Source organism: Nicotiana sylvestris, chromosome 1 (assembly GCF_000393655.2).
Source record: "Nicotiana sylvestris chromosome 1, ASM39365v2, whole genome shotgun sequence".
Taxonomy (NCBI): Eukaryota; Viridiplantae; Streptophyta; class Magnoliopsida; order Solanales; family Solanaceae; genus Nicotiana; species Nicotiana sylvestris.
This window is the reverse complement of record NC_091057.1, coordinates 166,302,171-166,328,215: the sequence shown is the minus strand read 5'-3', so window position 1 is coordinate 166,328,215 and position 26,045 is coordinate 166,302,171. Positions and strand designations below refer to the sequence as shown.

General features: G+C 42.1%; 1 protein-coding gene and 1 non-coding gene across 2 annotated transcripts; one reads left to right on the top strand and one right to left on the bottom strand.

The window, feature by feature from the left end:
• Positions 1 to 446: 446 nt before the first annotated feature.
• Positions 447 to 553, bottom strand: LOC138881982 (small nucleolar RNA R71). The gene has a single exon (XR_011403411.1). It is a non-coding gene; the product is annotated as a small nucleolar RNA R71 (small nucleolar RNA).
• A 537-nt stretch (positions 554 to 1,090) lies between these two features.
• Positions 1,091 to 2,720, top strand: LOC138876908 (uncharacterized). Its single transcript, XM_070156107.1, has 3 exons — positions 1,091 to 1,735; positions 1,853 to 2,586; positions 2,672 to 2,720. The coding sequence occupies exons 1-3, from the start codon at positions 1,091 to 1,093 to the stop codon at positions 2,718 to 2,720; spliced, it is 1,428 nt and encodes a 475-aa protein (XP_070012208.1).
• The last annotated feature ends 23,325 nt before the right edge of the window (positions 2,721 to 26,045 follow it).

The following is a 26,045-nucleotide window of genomic DNA, read 5'->3' as shown; positions in this document are numbered from 1 at the left end:
AACAACAACCAACAACTGCATAGTTCGAAACAGTCATAGGGGATCATGAGGCAAACCCAGCGGTACCAATAGTTCCAGAGGCTTCTCTCTATGACTGGGCACAACCCACAGTTGAAAATTTGTCCACAACCATTGTAGTTCTGCAGATACAGGCTGAGTCATTCCAAATTACAAATAACATGCTGCACTTGTTGCAGAACAAGGGACTATTTTCGGGGTTGCAAGTCGAAGATCCTCAGCAGCACTTGGAGAACTTCCTCTCTATCTGCAAGACCCAAAGGCAGCCCAACATAACTCCTGAAGCAATTAAGCTGTTATTGTTTCCATTTTCAGTGACAGGAGCTGCCCAGATCTGGCTAAACTCACTCCCCATAAATTCTATAACAACTTGGGATGAGTTGGTCAAGCAATTCCATATCAAGTTCCACCTACCCAACAAAACTGCTCAACAAATTGACGAAATTTTGAGCTTTAAACAGAAACCAATGGAGACACTGCATAAGACATTGGAGCGTTTTAAGGGAATGTTGGTTATATGTCCACACCATGGTATTCCAGATCAGATGTTGGGACAACAGTTTTACATGGGATTGTCAGATAGCATGAAAAACATCGTGGATGCCTCAGCTGGTGGGGCATTCCTGAGCAAAACATGGAGAGAAGGTCAGAGTCTGCTTGACAAGATGGCACAGAATTCGGGATAGACAACCAGGAACGCACCCATCACTCCAGTGGTGCACTTAGTGCCTTTTGATCCATCAAATTCTATGGCTGAAAATATGGCTACCTTATTGACACAGATGAGTATACTCACCAAAAAGGTGGAAGAGTCAGGGCAGAAGCAGCAGGTACACATCGTAGATACTACTAATGGGACTTGTGCGCATCTTGCATTAGTCAGCCTATTGGTAACCAGTGGAATGCAGAACATGATCATCATCACTACCCGGAAGACATGAACTATGTATCTAACTATGGAGGCTAGAGACAGGGTAGTCAGAATTAGGGTCAGTAGAATCAGCAGCAGTACAGGCCAGCTCAGCCACAGTTCAACACTGGGAACATGGGAGGTATGAGACCCCCTAACAATATGGCACCTTACCCAAGGCCACAAGTATATAATAATCAGAATCAGCAGCAGGGGTATCACCCTCCTCAGCAGCAGCATAGTGGAAGGCAGGAAGATGGGTTTGCTAGACTTGAGGTAATGATGCAACAGGTTATTGGGTCTAATGCAAAGATTAATGAGAGAGTGGATGCACATGATGCAATAATAAAGAATATTGAAGTGCAAGTAGGCCAAATTTCGATGTCTCTGAACAATCATCCTCATGGGACACTACTCGCAGACACCCAGATAAATCCAAAAGATCAAGGTCCAAAGCAGCTGATGGCAGTAAGTCTACGTAATGAAAGAGATCTGGACGTAGAGCAAGAGAGGGTTAGAGAAACTAGACAAGCTAAGATACTTATACTAGTGCCCATTGAGTTGGATGAGTCAACAAAACTGATGGAGGTGCCAGTCCAGCCTGCCCAGGAAGAAAATAGCATTCAGAATGCGACCGAGAAAGAAGTCGAGATAGTCCAGGAACCTGTAGTTGACGTAGCAGCTGATAAAGATCAATCTCAGTTGATTGGGAAGAAGAGACCTCCTGCACTTTTCCCTCAGAGGTTGGCTAAGTACCAAAAGGAGGAGCAATACAAGAAGTTCTTCGAAATGCTGAAACAAATCCAGGTAAACATACCATTGATTGAAGCTTTGAAGGAGATGCTTGGGTATGCAAAAATGATGAAGGACTTGATGTCCCGAAAGTTTGATTTCCAAGACTTGGCCACAGTTACTCTTACTCAGACATGTAGTGCAGTGGTGACTAGACCAATTGCAGAAAAGTTGTCTGACCCAGGGAGCTTTACAATCCCATGCACTATTGGCAATTTTGCTTTTGCCAAAGTACTGTGTGATCTAGGGGTCAGCATCAATCTTATGCCCCTGGAAATTTACATGAGGCTGGGCATTGGAAGAGCTAGACCCACCTCTATGTTGTTGCAGCTGGCTAACAGGACAGTGAAACGACCATCTGGTATACTGCATGATGTGCTAATTCAGGTAGGGAAATTTGTGTTCCCTGTAGATTTTGTGATCTTAGACTGCAGAGTGGATGAAGATATCCCCATAATTTTGGGAAGACCATTCTTGGCCACAGGGAGAGCTCTCATTGATTGTGAAACCGGGGAGCTAAAGATGAGATTGAACGATGAGGAGATAACATTCAATGTGCAGAAATCTATGAGGCGACCAAGTGAATTCGCAAATTGTTCTCTTATTGATGTCGTGGATGTAATCGTAGAGACTGATTATGAGGTGCTAACCATTGAGGACCCCTTTGCTGCATGTTTAATGAATTTGGATGAGGTGAATGGAGAGGAACTGACGGAATGGGTGTTGGCATTAGAGGGTAGAGGGTTCTGGAATAGAACTCTAGAATTTGAGCCCTTGCACTTGGAAAATCGAGAGACTCCTCCAGCCAAGCCATCTATCGAAGAACCACCAAATATGGAGCTAAAGCCATTGACCAACCATCTCAGGTATGAATTCCTTGGACCTAACTCCACATTACCTGTTATTATCTCATCTAGTTTGTTAGATGTGCAGGCGCAACAACTCTTGCAGGTACTTAAGGAGTGCAAGAATGCCATTGGGTGGACCATGGCAGACATAAAGGGGATCAGCCCCGCCTACTGTATGCACAAAAATCTACTGGAAGAGAGACACAAACCGTCCAGGGAACACCAAAGAAGTCTGAACCCTAACATGAAGGAAGTGGTGAAGAAGGAAGTAATAAAGTGGTTAGATGCGGGAATTATCATCCCAATCTCTAATAGCAGCTGGGTTAGCCCAGTTCAATGTGTACCTAAAAAGGGTGGCATGACGGTAATTAAGAATGATAACAACGAATTGATCTCTACAAGAACAGTCACGGGCTGGAGAATTTGCATGGATTAACAAAAGCTAAATCGAGCCACCCGGAAGGACCACTTCCCACTTCCCTTCATCGATCAGATGTTAGACAGACTGGCAGGGAGGTCACACTTCTGTTTTCTGGACGGGTACTTAGGATACAACCAGATCTCTATTGCACCGGAGGACAGAGAGAAGACCTCCTTCACTTGCCCTTATGGCATTTATGCCTTCGGAGGATGCCATTTGGCCTATGCAACGCACCCGCCACATTCCAACGGTGCATGATGGCCATCTTCACTGACATGGTAGAGGATATAATGGAGGTATTCATGGATGACTTCTCAGTGGTGGGGAACTCATTTGATGAGTGCCTGATAAATCTGACTCGTGTGCTGAAACGGTGTATTGAGACTAACCTGGTTCTGAATTGGGAGAAGTGCCACTTCATGGTACAAGAAGGCATAGTCTTGGGGCACCGGGTGTCAAGCAAAGGAATTGAGGTGGATCGTGCTAAAGTGGATGTAATAGCAAAGCTACCTCCTCCAACTTCAGTCAAAGCAATCAAAAGCTTCCTTGGCCTTGCCGGTTTCTACCGGAGATTCATAAAAGACTTCTCAAAAACTGCCAACCCTCTCTGTAAGTTGTTAGAAAAAGATCACACTTTCTTGTTTTCTGATGATTGCAGAGTAGCATTTGAGGAGTTGAAAAAGAGACTGGTCACAACACCTATCATTGTTGCCCCCAATTGGGAGCAACCATTCGAACTCATGGGTGATGCCAGTGACTACACAGTGGGGGCAGTGCTGGGACAGCGGAAGGACAAGCTGATGCATCCAATCTACTATGCTAGTAGAACGCTGAGTGGAGCCCAGCTGAACTATACTGTGACTGAGAAGGAGATGTTGGTTGTGGTGTCTGATTTCGACAAGTTCAGATCATATCTGATTGGTTCTAAGGTAATTGTATACACTGATCATGCAACTCTCAGGTACTTGATCAAGAAGAAGGAGTCTAAGCCGCGCCTGATTCATTGGGTGCTGCTGCTATAAGAATTCGACCTGGAAATTCGTGACCGCAAGGGCACAGAGAACCAGGTCGCTGATCATCTATCATGACTTGAGGGAGCTGAAAATGCAGTTGAGGTTGAAGATATTCTGGAAACCTTTCCAGACGAGCAGCTGCTCGCCACTACTCTTGAAGAAGCGCCATGGTATGTAGACTTTGCAAATTACCTGGCCAGTGGTATAGTTCCCTATGACCTTTCATCTGTACAAAAGAAAAAGTTTTATCGTGACTGTCGCATGTATTATTGGGATGAGCCTTACCTGTTTAAAATTTGTGTTGACAATATGATCCGGAGGTGTGTCCCCGAGATAGAACAATCTTCCGTTTTGCAGGCTTATCATGCATCGGCTTATGGAGGACATTTTAGAGGGGTCAGGACAGCTGCGAAAGTGCTTGAGGCCGGATTCTTTTGGCCAACAGTGTTTAAAGATGCGCACCAATGGGTGAAGGGCTGCAATGAATGTCAGCGGACCGGGAACATTTCCCATCGCCATGAGATGCCTATGAACCCAATTCAAGAGGTGGAAGTGTTTGATGTCTGGGGGATTGATTTCATGGGTCCCTTCGTCAGCTCCTATGGCAATAAGTACATACTTGTTGCTGTGGATTACGTGTCCAAATGGGTAAAAGCTGCAGCGTTGCCCACCAATGATGCGAGAGTGGTGGTGGAGTTTTTGAAGAAGAACATATTCACTAGATTTGGGACACCAAGGACGATTATCAGTGACAGAGGCACTCACTTCTGTAATAGAGCTTTCGAGAAGTTGCTTGCAAAGTATGATGTACGCCACAAGGTGGCTACCCCTTATCACCCGCAAACTAGTGGGCAAGTTGAAGTGTCCAACAGAGAGATAAAGAGTGTACTCACCAAGACTGTGAACGCCACAAGAACTGATTGGGCAAAAAATTTAGATGATGCACTCTGGGCCTATAGAACTGCTTTTAAAACACCGATTGGTATGTCACCATATAAGTTGGTGTTCGGGAAGGCCTTCCATTTGCCAGTGGAACTTGAACATAGAGCATGGTAGGCACTGAAATAGCTAAATCTAGACATCGAGGCTGCGGGCCCAACGAGAATCATAGAATTGCATGAGCTCGACGAGTTCAGACATCTTGCTTTTGAGAGAACAAGGTTGTACAAGGAAAGAATGAAGAGGTTGCACGACAAGAACATTGTGGAGCGAAATTTCAATCCTGGAGATATGGTGTTGCTTTATAACTCACGATTAAGGCTATTTCCGGGTAAACTCAGGGCACGATGGTCTGGACCATTTAGAGTGGTCGAAGTTTTCCCCTCAGGTGCTGTCGAGGTGGCCACAGAGAAAGACTCTCGTACATTTAGAGTCAATGGGCAGAGACTGAAACTATATGTGGGCATGAGCGAACCTAAGGAAGTGTCTGAGCTACACCTGACTGAACCACAGAGGTCGAGCGAGCCTTAAATGCGCTCATCTGCGTCATGCCGCGACGTTAAATCAGGCGCTGCATGGGAGGCAACCCACGAATGTGTTGTAAGTGTAATGCATAACTTCAAAAAAAACGTAAAAGTAGCAGGAACACGCCCAGACGGCGGTCCTAGTGTAACCGCGGTCGGACCGCGGTCAAGCACCCCCTCTGAAAGAAGTCTACCGTGATCCTAGCGTAACCACGGTAGGACCGTGGTCAAATATCCCCTCTGAAAGAGGTCCACCGCGGTCCCAGCATAACCGCGGTAAGACCGCGACAGACCAGCGCGGGCCAGGTACGAAAAATTGTAGAATTCTTTTTTATTATCTTCTTTTTCCCCCTTTTAATAAACCTAACCCCCCACTATTCCCCCAAACCCTTTCTCTCTTTATTCCCCCATCCTCTTCTCTCTTATTTTCTCTCTTTCACACAAACCCCTCTCCCTCACGCCCCCATTGTTGTCCCTCCTTTCTTCTCCATCTCTCAAGGTAAGCTTCTCTATTCTTTTCTCTTTCTTTTACATAACTTAGTATAATGAGTAGTCTAAATTAGTTTCAATTCAACCTTAGGTAGTGTTTTAGTGTAAACTCTTTATTTTTTTCCTTTTTTTCTTTCCTTTTTCCCCATTATTTGCTTCTTTTGGCCATGATTGATGCTTAAATGGTTAGGTTTTCATTGTGCTTAACTTGGGGGCAATTTTTAGAATGTTTGGAGGCCTAAACAAATTTTTTAGAGTGAAGCTTGGTGGAGGGACCTAAATGGCCGAAAAATTGGTGTGTGTTGTAAAATTTGGAGCACTTTGTGCCTTTCTTAGCTTGTGGTGGTGGTAATATTTGACATAATTCACTTGTGAGAGATTGTGTAGGGTATTATATGGCGGTATTGTAGAATTCATAGTGGTATGAGAGCAATAGTGGAGGTTGTCAACTTTGGGCACCTTACTAATTGGGTATATTGGCATTGATTGACAAAAGGAAACTGTTTGGTGCCATCGGGTGGCGAAGTCTGAGTACCCATCCGACTGGCACATGTTAGGATACATCTGATTGTTACCCTAAATTGTCTGTAGGTAATATGGCCCGAAAAAGGCGAAAGAGCTCGGCCAGCACTTCCTAAATGCCACTATATGACGCCCCCAGGTTCCAGTCACAGGAGGCAGAGGACGCGTTTCATGCTAAGGCCACCAAAAGCTTTATCCCTGAGATTCCTATTGACAGGGCTGCCCTCCGTATTGAAAAACAGACATGTATGAGGAAATCAGACGGAGGGAGATAGAGTTCTTGTTTGATGAACCTGAGACAGCAAACCAGATGATAGTCCGGGAGTTCTACGCGAACTGCTCGGAACATTTGTGCCGGTCTGTGGTTGTGCGGGGCAGGGTGGTAGATGCTTCAATTCTGAAGATTCTCCAGGTCTTGCGGCTGCCCCAGTTCACTGGTGACATTGATCATTACCACGACGCCCAAGGGGTCACGTGGGACACTATGATTGAGACAATCTGCGCAGGGGGTCGGCCAATCTGGATATAGGAAAATATTACCCTTCACTCCAGGTCGTTCACACATGAGGCTAAGTGCTGGTTCACCATTATTTGCAGCCGGTTATTGCCCACGGGCAACACGTCAGATGTGAACCACCTACAGGATATATTGGTATGGTGCTTCGTCACCAAGAAAGACTTTGAGGTGGCGAGAATCATTGGTGATGAGATGATCCTTTGGTCACCTATGCTATCTAAGGGGTTTTACTTCCCCTCACTTGTGACGAGGTTGTGTCTGCTGGATGGTATCCCCACCAATCCTACAGATGGAGCTTTGCCCGCAAAAGCGGCATTCAGAGCTTCAAAGATCACAGTGGGCAGAGGTGCTCCCACAACCATCGATCTTGATGATGAGGATGACGCCCCAGCACCCATGGCACCATCCAGGAGATCCTATGATGGAGCCGGATCCTCACGGCAACCCCATACTGGGGCAGGTCTCTCTAGATCACAGTCCAGCCGACCCATGTTGCATTCTTTGGAGGAAGAGGTGGCAGATCTTTGCTCCTCGGTGGATGGCCTGCATGTGTGTATGGACGCTATGTCTCAGCAGCAGGCCAGGTCTGAGAGCCGTATGATGGCTTGGTTTCGTGCTTTGGGGAGGGCTTGTCATGTGGATCCCAGCACAGTCTCCGACTCCGAGTGAGGCTCAGGGAAGTCTTCTTACCCTTCTGCATTTTAATTGTGTTTTGCCATGGGGACATGGCATATTCTTTTTGTATGGGGTGGGAGACTTGCTTTAGTGCTGTATTATCAGTGTACATTGTCACACCTCCTTTTTCACCTACACCCCGTAAGGGCATAAAGGAGTTTTTCCAATTAAAGGACAATCGAAACGGGATTTATTATTATTATTCAGAGTCACCACTTGGGAGATTAATGGTGTCCCAAGTCACCGGTTGAATTCCGAACCGAGGAAAACTATGACTCTGTTAACAGTCCGCGAACCCGAAATCCGAGTAAGGAATTTTGTTAACCCGGGAGAAGGTGTTAGGCATTCCCGGGTTCCATGGTTCTAGCACAGTCACTCAACTATTGTATTTGATTTTATCTGATTTCAAAACATGTTTTAGCTTAGGTTCTTTTTAATCATGAACCGCTTTTATTATAATTATTTTTAAAAGAATTGCAACGTCGTGAAAACTCATCTCGAACCACGTCGCAATCAATGCACCCATGGTTGTCAACACATTTCAACTCCGTTGAGATTTGAATTTGGATCGCATCAATGCACACCCGAGTTTAGGAATGTAATTTTATTAAAATCGTGCCTAAAAAGTCTAACGCATATTTCTTTTTGGGAAAAGCCATGAAATTCACTAAACGGCCCTCCCGAAACTCTAAGTATTTTCATATGACAATTATTGAGGGCCCCGTACTTTATGTATTTCATTTGGCGAGGCTTGCCTCGTTATTATTTAGAGGCCAATCTTAATATGACTATAATTTTCTACTTTCGTTTGTCTCTAATAATAAAAGAAAAGATTCTAGCTAATTAATATAAGTTAAGAAAGATTATATTTGAGGTCTATAAGTTCATATAAATTCAATCTTCAACCCGCTTGGCCCTTGAACACCGCCCATTTAAAAGGATCCAAATCCAAACATGCACAAAGGGCAGGCCAGTCCTAGGCCTGGGCCTAGGTCCACACAGACACTCAATTAGAATAAGACTTGGGCCGCCTGAAAACGCACTGAGGCCCCAATCTGTCCGAAATGTGCGGTTAAGCCCAATTTGTCAATACAAATTATACTCACAGAAATTTCTTCGGGCCACTCGAAGTGTGTTCAACAAATTATAACAAAGAAACACATTATTCACTTATTTAAATTGGGGAAACATTGCTCATCCGAATCATAGTTTAAAACTCATACTATTTTATTTATTTGCTATTGAGAAATTTGCGGACATTACTAGAGGTGTAAAGTAGATTGGGAAACAAAATAGACCCAACGATATTCAATTAACATTAAATGCTACCAACACCTATTATAATGCGTGAAGTAACGTAATGAGAAACGACTAATCTACTAGAATCTGGAGCCTCACGTCTATATTTGAATTTCGCGTTTCAACCTTTACAAAGGCATTACCTATGCTACAGCTGAGATCTTAGACCTACAAATTTGAGAAGAAGACAAAGTTCCTATAGTCCAACAATTCATTGTTATGATTACACAAACAAATCTATTGATGTTTTTAAGACAGACTAATATTTATCTCTAAATACCCAAGCACACACTTTAATAGTTCAAATGAGCAAACCTATACATAAAGTTCACCAGTCCAGTTATTACAATCAAGCTATATTGAAATCAGTAAATCAATTGGAAATTTCATCAAAAGAGGCTTCCACTTCATTCATGTTTCAGCTGAAGATCTACACAACAGTGAGATTCGAGACGTGTACCTGGGAATTGAATTACACCAGAAGAAGAGGAGATCAGTAGCTAGTATCCAACAGTCACACACGGCAGCAATAGAGACAGTTTTGAACCAAAATCACTTCACACACAAAAAAAAAACAGGAAACTTCACAAAAACACAGCACCAGCAGATGACCAAAGCAAACTGGTTGACCCCAAAGCTACTCGAACTCAAAATAGAGACACCTCTGAACCTTCAAATTACCAGAACTGAACTAAAAAATGTAAACCAATAGCTAAAGGTTGAAATTCATCTTCAGTTTTAATGAAATAGTAGTTTTTTTTGACAGTTTTCTATTATTTTCTGGTTTTTCTTTGAAAAAAACTAAGATCTAAAGGAGTTTTGGATGTGAATTTGAATTTCAGATATGTGGAGCTTGAGGATATTTTGGGGGAAATCTTTTTTTTTGGGTTCCAACCTCCTTTAACAAAGCAATAAAGACTGCCTTTTATAGGCAAAACTAAGGGGAAGCTTCAGATTTTCAATTGCCTATTAGTCCCTTATTTTCTAACTTATTACACAAGTTAACACCCTCATTACCTAACTTTAACAAAACAGCCCTTTTCCGTGCCTAAACTACCCCTGAACATAAACTAAAAGTACACTTATAACCAAACATTTTCCTAAACTCTGCATCTATCACAATTTAAACTCTTATTGAGTCTAGCAATTGAACCCAGAATTAATGACCAAATTAAACTATCAACTATAACCAAATTCAACAAATCATGATGATTAATTAAACTGAAACTGAACTAATTAGTAATTAACCTAAACTAAAGGAACACCAGAAATTAATTCAAGCAAAACTTAGTAAAACTAATTAACAAATTATCAACGGCTTAACTAAAATCAAACTAAGATCAAGAATTGGAACATATTAAAATCAAACAAACAACTAGACTTAATCACAAAAAATCAGGACACAAGACTAGAACAATATTGACAAAAATTTAAAACGCAAATTAAACTAGACATGGACCATGGAATTCACACACACAGAAAATCAGAAAAGGAAAAAGAAATTGAAAATAAAAGAAAATACAAACAAGAACTCACTGACAACAAAGAGCTCTGGCCAGTAGTTGTTTTTCCAAATCCCCCGAAATTTCTGACCCGTAACATCCTTAACCACGTGTTTTCATAAGAAAACATCTGGTTAGGGTTGTTAGGGTCCGAAATCATGGAGATTTTGCATTAGGGTTTTGGTCGGAAACCTTCAATTTGATATTCGAGCTATTCCAGGTAGATTCGAGAGACAGGGCTCTGGGGGTTGGTTAGAGGAGGCCCAGGCGGTCACATGGTGTTAATTTGGTGGTGATTAGGTTACTTTGGGTTTTGGCCGGAGAATATTTGATCGAAGATTCGACGAGCTAGGGCTGGATTTAAAGGAAACGGGTGGTGGATTCATGACGAGCTAGAGCTAGGTGTTATTTTGGGGTAATTTGGAGTAGGTGTCGTTCACCGCCGGCGAGCTCCGGTGAAAGGATATGGGGGCGGCTGGTTTTTAGGGTTTAGGTTAGAGATGGACGGGGGGGTCTGAGAGGGGTGGCTTCGAACACTAATATACTCAACAACCCACACTTCTCGACCGTTGGATTGATTAACCTCGACGGTCCAGATTAACTGGGAACGAAACGACGTCGTTTCGAGGGCAAGAGGGGCGGACCGAGTAGAGGGACGGGTTTGGGCCGGTTTCTAAGGTATGTTTGGTTTTGGTTTTTTCTTTTGGGCTGGGTGAGTTAATTGAAATGGCCCAATTGTGAGCAGCCCTCTTTTATTCTTTTTGTTTTCTTTTTCCTTTTCATTTGTTTCTTTTATCTATTTTTTGTATTTTATCTTGTATATTTTTTAGTTTTATAAAATTGCAACAATTAAAATATAGTCCTAATATATTTCAAAATTAAACTAATTGATTTCTAAAATTATTTTAAAAACTATTTCGGGACGAATTCACAATTAAACAATTAAAAATGCAAAAGTGAACTATTTTTGTTATTTTCTTCATATTTTGTTCTAAAACAAATTAACCCCTAATTAAAACTAAAATATGAAATTAGATCCTAAATGCAAATGCATATTTTGTATTTTTCATATGAATTAAAATGCACAGATAAAATGCAACAACTAACAGAAAACGACATCAAAATTCACAAAAATTGTAAAATAATAAAGAAATTATTTTTGTTTGAATTTCTGGGAATAATTTGCTTTGGACATAAATCACGTGCTCACAGCTGCCCCTCTTTGCCCGAAAACACAAAGATTTTTCGTGCAAAGATAAGTGAGCGAAAATGAGCGATTTTTGCCCGTTTGAATATTCCGTGTGAAGCATTTTTAAAAAAAGTTTTTGACCGCACCCTGCTTCGGAGATTGCCTACATATCCTGGGCTAAACAGGAATCAGGTCAGTGTAGTTCAGGAGTGTCTGGTAGCTGGGACTACCAGGAGCTATGATTTCACTGCGATTGCTGCTGCCTACTGCTTGCTGACCTTCCTTATTACACCATGGCAAAATAAAAGAAGCTAAACTAAACTATGACCTATGAATTACAAAATCCTATCTAAATTCTTCAAACTTGTTGTTGTACTTCCTCGTTGCCTTGTTGTCTTGTGTTTTCTTGGTAAAATCCCTTGTTGCCATTGCAAACTACAAACTGAGGTGTTGCTCCTTTCTTCAAATTGCTGAACTTGAATGTATTCCCTTGTTGTACGGGTGGACTCCCGATTACTGAAACTTGAACTGTATGTCTCTGCTCTCCAGGCGGACTCCTGACTTCTGAATCTTGAAATTAAATGTATTCCTCTATTATCCAGGCGGGCTCCTAACTACTGAACTTGAACTTGAATGTATTCCTCTGTTATCCAGGCGGGCTCCTGACTGCTGAACTTGAACTTGAATGTATTCCTCTGTTATCCAGGCGGGCTCCTGACTTCTAACTTGAGAGTGCTCCCTACTCTCCAGGCGGGCTCCTGACTTCAAGATAGTCAAAACAAAGAATTTGAAAGCTAAAACTTAAATTGCACTCCCTTGTTCTCCAGGCGGGATCCTGACTTCAACTTGAAATGTATTCCCTGCTCTCCAGGCGGGCTCCTGACTTCACAAAAGACAAAACAAAGAATTTGAAATCTAAAACTTAAATTGCACTCCCTTGTTCTCCAGGCGGGCTCCTGACTGCTGCGCTTGAAAGTATTCCCTGCTCTCGAGGCGGGCTCCTGACTTCAAATAGACAAAACAAAGAAACTTTTCTGCCCCAATTTGGTGGTTGGGGCAGATGTGATTGTAAAACTAAACCATATTACCAAGTATTACTAAGGATTTGAAAGCAAGGTCCCATTATTTAGGGGGGTCCTGACAACTCTTAACTAAACGTTGGATTAAAATCTAAGTTATATCTTCTACGGGTTTGACTTCTGCTAAATCTTGCTATCTAAGAGGATCTTTAAACTACTCCCCATTATCCAGGAGGATCCTAAAAATCAAAGGTCAAATTTTATCTTAAGGGTGACAACTTTCATGTCTGAATTATACTACCCTACAACAGAGTTTACGCTAAATGTTGTTATCTAATTGAAATCTTAAAGCTAAGTCCCATTATTCAGGAGGGTCCTGGAAACTCCTAATTGAATCCTTTCTTGAACATGCCGACTTCTAAGCTAACTTATATTCTTTTGGGGTACATTTATGCTAGATTATGCTATTTCTGAACTTTAAACTAAGTCCCATTTTCCAGGAGGGTCCTGAAAATCAAAAATCAAACCTCTTTGGTGACTGCCTTTCTCCACAGAGAGTTCCCCTGAAACAAACGAACTTTGCTGCCCCTGTTTTAATCAAAGAAAATTTGTCAGTTCAAAAATGGTGGTTAGTTGGTGGCATTCTTACTGGAGATCTTTCTACTGCATTGTTTTGTTCCGACTGGCTTCCCGAACTGTCCTGAACCGCTTTGACTTTCTGACTGACCTTCGAACCCCCTGACCTTTGACGAACCGAGTATTTCATACTCATGTTGTTATTTTGCCTCTGACCCCTTTATCCAAACCTTTGCGTCTCCCATGACATTACCAAGCCATTCTACCGATGAAACTTCCTGTGATTCCTTGTAACCCCCTCTCACATCATGTTATCCTTAGTACACTCTGACCAAGCTGTGCTTTGCAAATGTGGAAGCCAGTAGTGAGCTTTGACTTGCTTTGAACAAGACTGACATTAAAACATCTTATACAAACGAACCCAAAAGAAAATGAAATGCAATGACTTTGCGGGTTAAGGATAAGAAGAATCCAAAGCCAGATGACTGCTACAAAAGGAAAAGGGAAAGAAACTTATCTGACTGGAAGAGCTGGTACCAATGATCATGACATGCATTTCGGACTAATAGGCCCAATCTGCCCAACTAACCAGCTCTTGGTTACCACATTTTGTTGCCCCAGAATTTCCATCACTTGATTACTTTACCCAAACCTTAACCTTGTTCATCCTGCGGCGCCTTGAAAGATTTGCACCAGCATACCTCTTTCACTCGTTCATCTCTCAAACTCACTTTTGCCTTACGGTGCTCGTGAGGGTTTTCACCAATAAGACTCTCTCATTTTAACTTCTCTCAACTCCCATTGCCTTACGGTGCACGTGAAGTTTTTCACCAATAAGACTCTCATTTTAATTTCTCTCCTTAATTGTACCAGAGTGTTGCCCCTGACGGGAATTACTTTTACCTGCTTGACTTGGCATTCCCCAAAGACTGATCAGAAGGTCTTTCTTTGGACCGTAATGTGGGCTTTGGACGGGGTTAGAAAGAAAGGGTATGAAAGGCTCAAAACAATTTCAAAATGGGTTAAAATTACAACTTTCGAAATCCAATTTCTTTCACAACAACCACAACTTCTGCCCCACTTTCTTGCTTGGGGACTTTTGGATTTTTATCTTGGTATGACTGAACCTCAGCGAGGCTACCTACGTACCCTTGCAGGATCAAGTCAAACGTAGTTCACGTCATAGAGACTACGTTGTTGTTTTTTTTCATTTCTTCTCTTCTTTTCCTTTCTTTTCTTCATTTTCTTTTCTTTTTCCTTTCTTCTTTTCACTTTCAATTTTCCTCTTCTTTTCTTTTCCTTCTATTCTCCTTTTTTTTCACTTTTCTTTCTTTTCTTTTTCTTTTCTTCCGCACTCGCGTTTCTTAATGGTGTCATTGATTCCAAAAGAGGGATATGAAAGAGAATAAATAAGGCTCAAAGGGGATGACAAGGGGTAAAAATGTTTAGATAGCAGAACAAAATGCCTTCGTCATTTCAATCTTTAAAATATGCCAAATACAAACAAGTATAATCAAAATAAAGAAATCATACATAGTATCTCTTGACCGCATCGGAATTGATGGCCATTTCTACACATTTTCCTTCCACGTCTATCAGATATAGTGCACCGTTAGACAACACTCTGGTTACGACGAATGGTCCCTGCCAATTTGGAGCAAACTTTCCTTTTTCCTTCCTTCCAGTGATATCATGTTGACCCAATACACAGCCAAACGAATTGTCCAGTACCATTAAATATAGAATCAAAGGTCGCCCCGGTTCTGGTGGAACCAACACGGGTGGATTTGACAAATACCCTTTTATCTTATCAAACGCCTCCTGACATTCGTTTGTCCACTTGACCGCAACGTCTTTCTTTGACAGCTTAAAGATAGGCTCACAAGTTGTTGTGAGCTGGGCGATGAACCTGCTGATATAATTCAATCTCCCCAGCAAACTCATCACCTCGGTCTTGTTCCTCGGAGGTGGTAATTCATGGATGGACTTGATTTTTAATGGATCCAGTTAAATACCCCGGCGGCTGACTACGAACCCCAACAACTTTCCAGACGGAACCCCGAACACGCACTTTGCAGGATTAAGCTTGAGATTGTAACTGCGAAGCCTTTGGAAGAACTTTCTCAGATCCCTGACATGGTCAGATTGCTGTCTAGACTTTACAATCACATCGTCCACATACACCTCGATTTCCTTGTGTATCATATCATGGAATATTGTTGTCATTGCCCTCATATAAGTTGCCCCAGCATTTTTCAAACCAAACGGCCCGATAACAGTATGTTCCCCATGGCGTGATGAATGCCGTCTTTTCTGCATCTTTCTCGTCCATTAAAATTTGATGATAACTCGCGTAACAATCCACAAAAGAACCAATTTCATGTTTGGCACAATTATCAATCAATATGTAGATGTTCGGCAGCAGAGAATTGTCTTTTGGACTTGCCTTGTTAAGATCCCGATAATCGACACACACCATGGTCTTGCCATCTTTCTTCGGCACAAGCACAACATTAGCTAACCAGGTGGGATACCGCGTGACCCGAATGACCTTCGCATCGAACTGCTTGGTAATCTCTTCTTTGATCTTTACACTTATGTCTGTTTTGAACTTTCTCAGCTTCTGCTTGACATATCATCATACGACCATGCAAAAACATCCTTGTACTCGAACAATGCTTTGATTATCCCCTCCTTGAGCTGTGGCTCCAGATGAACACTTATTTTAGTTTCACGAACATTGTCTGGGTCCCCTAGATTAACTGCTTCTGTGTCATTTAGGTTAGGTTTGGGTTTTTCTTCAAAGTGACTTAATTCTTTACTAACTTCCTCATAGGCCTTGTCATCATCATATTCCACCTCATCATGACATTCGATTTCTTGCACTATTATTTCTGGATTATATTGGCTTTTAAAACTGGGACGAAGATTCCTCATGCATGTCATGTCATCGATATCAGCATAAAAGAACTGTACAGAAAGAAAAAATAAAAAGAAATGGAAACAAAATTAGGAATTAAGAAAGAAAAGGAATTGCATTTCATTGAATGTAAAGATAACAGGGTTTTAACTCATCCAAACGGACGGAACATAGCAACTGAATTACAAACCCTGGAATAATCTAGGTGAACAAAAGGAAAACAAAACCCACTACCGCGACTCCCTCCGAGATGGAAGAGGAGTGGCTTCCCAGTTGTTGACATTAGCATGTGGCCCGATGTACTGTATATATGCTTTGCTCGACCCTTCCCCGGCCTCAACAATGTTCACCTCAGCAAATACCTTCTCAAGCCCTTTCTCCAAGTTCCCATCCACACCAATCAGTGGACCAAACACCTTTACCAATAATTGCTTCTCGATACTTGGCCTGACGAAGGACCTGAACAGACGTGGAATTGGTTTGGGAAAAACCCAGTCTCTTTTCTTCATCTTGCGGGCTCGTCTTACATCTGCCGCCGTAGGCTTGAAACCCAGCCCAAAGGTATCCAGATTCTTGGGCAAATAAACTGGCTGAACAATACCTTGCAAATCAGCACCCAACCCTTTGCCTGGTACAAACCCGTTTTTCAACATTTCAGAGGCTACCATGACAGTTGTAGCTGTTATTCTGGGGACCGGGACGCTTTTCCCCTTAGGAACCTTTTCTACTAAGACTGTATCAAAAAACTGGTAAACCCACGGCCCCTTATCATCATCAGTTTCTATGAAGGGTACGATGGCATCACTTACAATGCTCATGTTGTCTTCCCCATGAACTACGATCTCTTGTCTATCCCACTCAAATATGACCATCTGATGTAGTGTAGAAGGCACTGCTTTGGCAGCGTGGATCCATGGTCACCCCAACAGAAGATTATAAGACACTGCCATGTCTAACACCTGAAACTCCATGGTGAACTCGACCGGACCAATTGTCAATTCAAGTATGATGTCAACCACTGTGCCTGTACCACCACCATCGAACACCCGAATGCAGATGCTATTCTTATGAATTCTTTTATCATCAACCTTCAACTTGTTCAATGTAGACAAAGGACAGATATTGGCACTGGACCCATTATCAATTAGTACTCGAGTGACTACCAAATCTTCATATTTCACGGTCAAATAAAGAGCTTTATTATATTTTGTAGCCTCCACGGGCAATTCATCATCAGAAAATGTCACTCTATTTACCTCAAAGATTTTGTTCGCGATTTTCTCCAAATGATTCACTAAAATTTTATCGGGGACATGAGCTTCGTTCAATATCTTCATCAGAACCCGGCGATGTTCATCCGAGTGGATAAGCAACGAAAGCAACGAGATTTGGGCTGGCGTTTTCCTTAGCTGCTCAACAATAGAATAGTCTTGCACTTTCATCTTTTTTAAGAACTCTTCTTCCTCTTCCTCCGTAATAGCTTTCTTAACTGGCGTCGGATTTTCCTTGGGAGCCCTAGCCTTTCTCAACTCTTCGAGGGCAAAACAACGTCCCGAGCGAGTTAAACCTTGTGTTTCACAGACTTCCTCTTTGATTTCCTTCCCCTTGTAGGTCACAACTACCTGTTCATACTTCTACGGGACGGCTTTACTGTCAATTACCGGTAACTGGGTTACTGCCTTTATAACAACTGGTTCTATGTGAGCCCTCTTCATGACTGCCGCAGGTGTGCTTGATACTCCCCGAACCACTACCTTTATCGGCTTTGGTTCTTCGCAACAACGGAAGATCCTTTCCCCATCACCACAACTGGCTTGTTGTCTATTCTTTTCAACTGGACCGATGGTTTCACACTAGCTGACTTTTCATTCCCTTTGGCTTCACTAGAACGGATCAACATGACTGTCTGTGAGGGTTTTTTAGACTCTGCTCCTTTATGTATCAGTTCAATCATATTGGCTTCATGATGCGCCGGCAATGGGTTCTGGTTGATATTGGGCGCCTCCGGGGCCTGAACCTCGATTCTGTTTGTGTCAATAAGCTCTTACACAGCAGTTTTCAATCTCCAACACTTCTCAGTATCATGTCCGGGAGCCCCTGAACAATACTCACAGCTCACTGAATGGTACAGATTTCTAGGAAGGGGATTTGGCATTTTGGCCTCAACCGGGTTCAACGGGCCTACCTGTCTCAGTCTGTGGAAAAGAGTGGTATAGGATTCTCCCAACAGAGTGAATGTTTTCTGTTTCTGCATTCTCTCGTTTCTGAAAGCCTGGTTTGGGCGGAAGGCGGACCCTGGCCTATAAGCCCTCGGGTGTGGATATGTGTTCTGTGGAGCTGGATATGTGTTTTGGGTAGCCGGCGCATGCCATTGCGCGTGATCCGGAGGCTGGGTATAAGTTTGGGCATGATGGACGGAAAAGTGTGGCTCTGGTGGTGGATAATAGTGTTGAGGAGAGCCATATGGGGTATACGGGTAATTTGAGTGGTGGGGTCTGGGTTGGTTATAATAGGGTGAAGGGCTTCTAGTCCTGGACCATACTCCGGATTCGACAGTTGCAACCTCTTCTTTCTTCTTCTTCCCAAGCACACCCCCAGTGCCATTTTGAATGGCTTGGGTGGTTGCTTTGATTGCTGAATAACTCATGATCTTATTGGATTTGAGTCCCTCCTCAACCATGCCTCCCATTTTCACGACTTTATTAAAGGACTTGCCCGCTGCTGACACCAAATGACCAAAATAGGTGGGCTCCAGAGCCTGCAAGAAATAATCAACCATTTCACTCTCTTTCATCGGGGGGTCAACCCTCGCCACTTGCTCTCTCCAACGGAACCCATATTCTCGTAAGCTCTCACTGGGATTCTTCTCGATCTTTGTCAATGACAGTCGATCTGGGATGATTTCAAGATTGTATTGAAACTGACATGCGAAGGCTTGGGCCAAGTCATCCCAGGTGTACCACCTGCTATGGTCTTGTCTAGTGTACCATTCCAACGCCGATCCGCTCAAATTTTGGCTGAAATATGCCATCAGCAATTTATCTCCCCCTCCTGCTCCTCTCATCTTGCTACAGAATCCCCTTAAATGTGCTACTGGGTCGCCATGCCCATCGTACAAATCAAACTTAGGCATCTTGAACCCGACTGGTAACTGAACATCTGGGAATAGACATAAATCTTTATAGGCCACACTTACTTGGCCCCCTAAACCCCTCATGTCTCGGAATGATTGCTCTAGGCTTTTGACCTTTCTGATCATCTCCTCCTGCTCAGGGTTTTTGGGCGGCTTCTCAGTGCCTGCTGTGAGATCAAGATGAGGGGTATAAGATTAGAGTTGTGGTACTTTGAAGGTAGGCTCAGGGGGATAATACTGGTTGTCGTGCGTCTGGAACAGAGGCTCACTGGAGGATCGGTGTAGGATAGCAGACGGAGGTGCCACAAAAACGGGAGTGATTGGTGGAGGAGGGTATGAGACTTATTTGGATGGAGGAGCCTGTGATGTATGAGAAATGGTGCCTTGGCATTGTTGGTAGAGGGGAAATGCTGGAGATGAATTCACAGTGGGTGGCTCCTGAGGCTGAGCCAATGGTGGGATATAAGCGGGGTTAGTGGGATAAACTGGCGGTGGATGCCCCTTCTCCTAGGCTTGGTACATTTCAGCCATCTATTATTTCAGCTTATACATTTTCTCCCTCATTGCATGAACGTCCATTTCTTCTACTTCTTTCGATGGGTCAACAATACTCGTATCAGATTTCGGGCCAGTCATGTTCACTTTATCTTTAGATCGGGTATTGTATGGATGGGATGCCAGAATGCCAAACAACTAACCACCTACCTGGACTCACACATTTAGACAACAATTCCGTTAGCGATTAGGCTTTAAAAGATTGGATAACCGCACATTGGGCATGAATGCACCTATACAGTTAACCATTTCTATTATGTATTTTTTTGACCGCATGCGTCATCCCGACGTTTCCTTAGTTCCAACTGTAAGCTTTCTCTTTTCTTTTTGTTTTCTTTTCTCTTTTCTTTTCTCTCTTTCTTTTCTCCTCTTTTTCTTTTTCCTTTCCTTCCTCCTTTATTCTATTCCTTTCTTGTTTTTCCGCTCTTCTCTTTTCTTTTCTTTCTTCTCTTATTTTCATTCATTTTTTTCGTCTCTCCGCTTTTCCCTTTCTTCTTTCCTTTATTTGTTTTCTTTTCTTTACTTGGTTACGGTCTAATCCTATGGAGATTGCCTACGTATCGTGACCCCGCACGAATTAGACCAGGCGTAGTTCGTGAAAATAAGTGTCAAAATAAAGGAACAAATTTTTGGGAATTTTCAGACTTTCAATACCACAACATTCTATTACAAACTAAACATTTTGAAATGGAAAATAACATACTCCAACTAAACTAAAAATACAAACTCCGAACATACTAGCATACTTGGACGCAAAAAGAAAATAGACTGACAAACAACAAACTCTACAATGGAAAATACAGACTCGATCTATGAATACATTAGAACTTCAAAAGTGGGTGCCCGCGGGGCATCGTTCGGCCTCGCCGTGGGCTTAGGTGCCAAATCCCTTTCAAGTTGCTCCAGCTCATAAATGGTTCGCTTGACATAAATCATTACTGCCGAAAAGAAGGTAGCGCGGGTCATGTCTTCACATGCCCGACATCTCCTAAGGATGGCGTGGGAAATGGTCTCAATCCTGTCTCTTGTTCGACCCTTTTCTATAAGCAATCGCCCTACTTGATTATTGCGAGCCTCCAACACATGAGAATCCTGAAGATGCTGATCCTGCAGCTGCTGTATTTCTACTTCCATTCGGGCCAGTAAGTCATAGCAGTGTCCGCTTTCGGTCTCAAAAGCTTTAGCTTTCTTAGCTGCCTTATCCTCAAGGGTGACCACTTTTCTTTTCAGACTAGCAATGGTCTTTTCATAATCCTTCTTTAATTGTTGCATGTAATGGGTGCGTTCTTCTGTTCTTTTTACCCACTATGCCCGGAGTCCAGCTATGGTGCCTTCGGAATTTTTCAGCTCATCCCGGCACTCACTAATTTCCTTTTTCAGCCCCTTTATCAACCGCTCATCCGACTGGCTCCTTTGTTGGTTATTGGGAGCTATCCTCATTTGCTGGATTTGGGCCCTAAGTGCCTTGTTTTCTTGGGACAAGTTGTTCTTTTCTCCCTGATCAGCAGCAACTTGCACACTGTTCTCAAATTTTAGAGCTCCAATCTGTTGTTTCAACTTGCCGATTTCAGCCTGATAGCCTTCTTCTTTTGCTAGCCAACCTTATTGTTCTTGTGATGATTCAGTGAAATCCTGGATGTAGGGTCTTTTAGCTAGCCTCTGATGCTCCAATTCTCTTCTATACCATGCGAGGTATTCTGGCGACATTTCTCCTTTGGCCCGATCCTGCACACAAGTATATGCTTGTAGATATTGACATTCATTCCAAATCTCGCGGACTTTTGCTTCGGGAAACTGTCCGTCAGGGCTAATCTCAATTACTTGAGCACTAAGATCTTCCTCCTGTGGCACTGTTTGGCATCTCCCAAGTTGTCTCAGAACCCGACATGGAGCATAAGGTTGGATGCTCTTAAGTCCCATCAAAAGAAAATGCGACCTAGCTGCTGGCATGTATATGATTTCTTCAACAGGCAACCATCCCAACGTCCACTGTATCTGACTGTCCTTGAGAGTACGAAAGTATGATATCCACGCTGTTACTCCTTCAGGCAGACTAACCCCGTCAATCCTTATGTAAAACTCTCCTATACAGGTTTTATCAGACGAACCATAACTCAAGAGCTGGGAACGATGGCATAGATGCTTGGTCATCCATATTTGTAGCAACAAGTTACACCCCTCAAAAACGTTGCCTCCGGCTTTGCAGGCAGTGAGAGCTCGGAAAATGTCAAACACAATCATAGGCGCAAGAGTGCTTTCATCTTGGGTAAGCAAGGTACTGACGACCCCGGCTACTTTTATATCAATATTCTCGTCTTTCCTTGGGAACACCAAGAGGCCCAAAAAGGTTATCATGAAAGCCACCCATCTGTGCTCATCCCATTTTTGACGGTTATTTTTACTGCATAGCTTGATGTCCGTCTTGTTGAACCCTCACACGTGGCCATACCTGTCGTATATGAAGCGCAGAGTGCAGAAGCCTTTTGCCAAATCTGGATTATGGACTGTCCTGGGTATCTTCAATGAATCTAAAACTGATGCACCGTGATGGCTCTTGGAGCAACAAGATATTTTTCTCTTAACGGAACCTCAGCATTTCCGATGTACCCGGCTATTTCCTCCAGAGTTGGGGTGAGCTCAAAATTTGAGAAGTGGAAGACATTGTGCGTCGGGTCTCAGCAGGTAACCAACGCTCTTGTAATATCACCCCGTGGCTTGATTTCCAACAAACCCGTAAGACCTTTCAGAAATTTCTTGACTTCATCTTGTCCTTCTTTGCCTAAATCGTTCCACCATAGCCGCAACTCGAAAGGGATTTTAGTCATTATTGAGAAAGGTTCGTTTTGCATCGTGCTCATACTGCACATTTATTAAGGTGATTTAAGCAAAAACAAAACTTTTATTTGACTTAAAACAAAATTAACTATTTCCTTTTCCAAATTTAAAATGACAGACTTGGTTTTCAAACACGGCCTTTCAGCACTCCCAAGAACAAAGATTTTAAGGCTGTGAGAGTCAACCAATAAAAAATCAAAATGACCAAAAATGGCCGTCTTTGAAAAGTCAGCCTTCCAACGTCCCTTTCGGGAACATTCGGCTATTTTTGACAAAAACGGCATCACCTAACTTATTTACGACGAAAATTGATATATATATATATATATATATATATATATATATATATATATATATATATATATATATATATATATATATATATATTGCTATTTTTTGCAAAGGGGAGGTTGGACCCGATGAGGATTGCCTACGTATCTCACGCCCTGTGAGAATCAAACCTGCGTAGTTCGGGCAAAGAAACTAACTATATTTTTGAAAACAAGGCTTTTTCTTTTCATTTTCCATGGCAAAGAAACAAAGACTCTTTTTCTTTTCTTCTTCAACAAACAACTTTCCAAAAATAAAAGACTCCTTTTTCTATTTTTCCCTTGCTTTTTTAGTAAAACAAACTATTAAAAATAAGACATTTTCCTTTTTCCATTTTCTCAAAATTTCGGTAGAGTTTCGACAGTATTTGGTCATTGGTTTTTCTAAAATAATCAATTAACTTCCTAACTGCTATTTCTCTCTTTTTCTCTTTTCCTCTTTTTCTCAATTTTCCAACATTCTCGAGATTCAAAAGCAGGTCAACATGCCGGTTCGAAACAAATATATGTACAGAACAAGTAGGATGCATCAGGATGGTCTTTTCATTTCAGGTTGCTAGCCCTAGACGGACCCAACCCCTGTGTTGAGTCCCCTAAGTCAAATGCAGCATGATGCAATTAAGCGCTCCTACTAGGGATCCGGCATGAAGTCAAGTTATTCTATGTTCAAAACCTGGGTATGTGTTCTAAACAGTGCACTCGAGCGGACAACTCGAGTCGAGGAGGGGGCAGCGTACCGGGGACCCGCAAAATCGTCCGGCTTTACAACTTATCCGAGCCTCTTTTATTTCAGGGTATGACACTAACAGAATAGGGAGTCTCAACCAGTAAGCACATCCCCGGAGGTGAGAAGAGAAGGGTTTCGGCACAGCTTATATACAGTTCAGATAATATCAAAGCGGTAAAACATTTAGCACATTTAGCATGAAACATGTAAGGAGATCAGATAAAACCAACACAACAATTATTCTAAGCTCGAATTCTTAAACCCTGAACCAGAGATTCTGGGTTCGATCCCCAGCAGAGTCGCCAAAGCTGTCACACCTCCTTTTTCACCTACACCCCGTAAGGGCATAAATAAGTTTTTCCAATTAAAGGAAAATCGGAATGGGATTTATTATTATTATTATTCAGAGTTGCCACTTGGGAGATCAATGGTGTCCCAAGTCACCGGTTAAATCCCGAACCGAGGAAAACTATGACTCTGTTAACAATCCGCGAACCCGAAATCCGAGTAAGAAATTCTGTTAACCCGGAAGAAGGTGTTAGGCATTCCCGGGTTCCGTGGTTATAGCACGGTCGCTCAACTATTGTGTTTGATTTTATCTGATTTCAAAACATGTTTTAGCTTAGGTGCTTTATAATCTTGAACCGCTTTTATTATAATTATTTTTAAAAGAATTGCAACGTCGTGAAAACGCGTCTCGAACCACGTCGCAATCAATGCACCCATGGTTGTCAACAGATTTCAACTCCGTTGAGATTTGGATTTGGATCGCATCAATGCGCACCCGAGTTTAGAAATATAATTTTATTAAAATCGTGCCTAAAGAGTCTAACGCATATTTCTTTTTGGGAAAAGCCATGAAATTCGCTAAACAGCCCTCCCGAAACTCTAAATATTTTCATATGACAATTATTGAGGGCCCCGTACTTTATGTATTTCATTTGGCGAGGCTTGCCTCGTTATTATTTAGAGGCCAATCCTAATATAACTATAATTTTCTACTTTCGTTTGTCTCTAATAATAAAAGAAAAGATTCTAGATAATTAATATAAGTTAAGAAAGATTATATTTGAGGTCTATAAGTTCATACAAATTCAACCTTCAACCCGCTTGGCCCTTGAACACCGCCCATTTAAAAGGATCCAAATCCAAACATGCACAAAGGGCAGGCCAGTCCTAGGCCTGGGCCTAGGTCCACACAGACACTCAATTAGAATAAGACTTGGGCCGCCTGAAAACGCACCGAGGCCCCAATCTGTCTGAAATGTGCGGTTAAGCCCAAATTTTCAATACAAATTATACTCACAGAAATTGCTTCGGGCCACTCGAAGTGTGTTCAACAAATTATAACAAAGAAACACATTATTCACTTATTTAAATTGGGGAAACATTGCTCATCCGAATCATAGTTTAAAACTCATACTATTTTATTTATTTGCTATTGGGAAATTTGCGGACATTACTAGAGGTGTAAAGTAGATTGGGAAACAAAACAGACCCAACGATATTCAATTAACATTAAATGCTACCAACGCCTATTCTTATGCGTGAAGTAACGTAATGAGAAACAACTAATCTACTAGAATCTGGAGCCTCACGTCTATATTTGAATTTCGCGTTTCAACCTTTACAAAGGCATTACCTATGCTACAGCTGAGATCTTAGCCCTACAAATTTGAGAAGAAGACAAAGTTCCTATAGTCTAACAATTCATTGTTATGATTACACAAACAAATCTATTGATGTTTTTAAGACAGACTAATATGTATCTCTAAATACCCAAGCACACACTTTAATAGTTCAAATGAGCAAACCTATACATACCGTTCACCAGTCCAGTTATTACAATCAAGCTATATTGAAATCAGTAAATCAATTGGAAATTTCATCAAAAGAGGCTTCCACTTCATTCATGTTTCAGCTGAAGATCTACACAACAGTGAGATTCGAGACGTGTACCTAGGAATTGAATTACACCAGAAGAAGAGGAGATCAGCAGCTAGTATCCACCAATCACACACAGCAACAATAGAGACAGTTTTGAACCAAAATCACTTTACACAAAAAAAAAAAACAGGAAACTTCACAAAAACACAGCACCAACAGATGACCAAAGCAAACTGGTTGACCCCAAAGCTACTCGAACTCAAAATAGAGACACCTTTGAACCTTCAAATTACCAGAACTGAACTAAAAAATGTAAACCAATAGCTAAAGGTTGAAATTCATCTTCAGTTTTAATGAAACAGTAGTTTTTTTTTTTTGACAGTTTTCTATTATTTTCTGGTTTTTC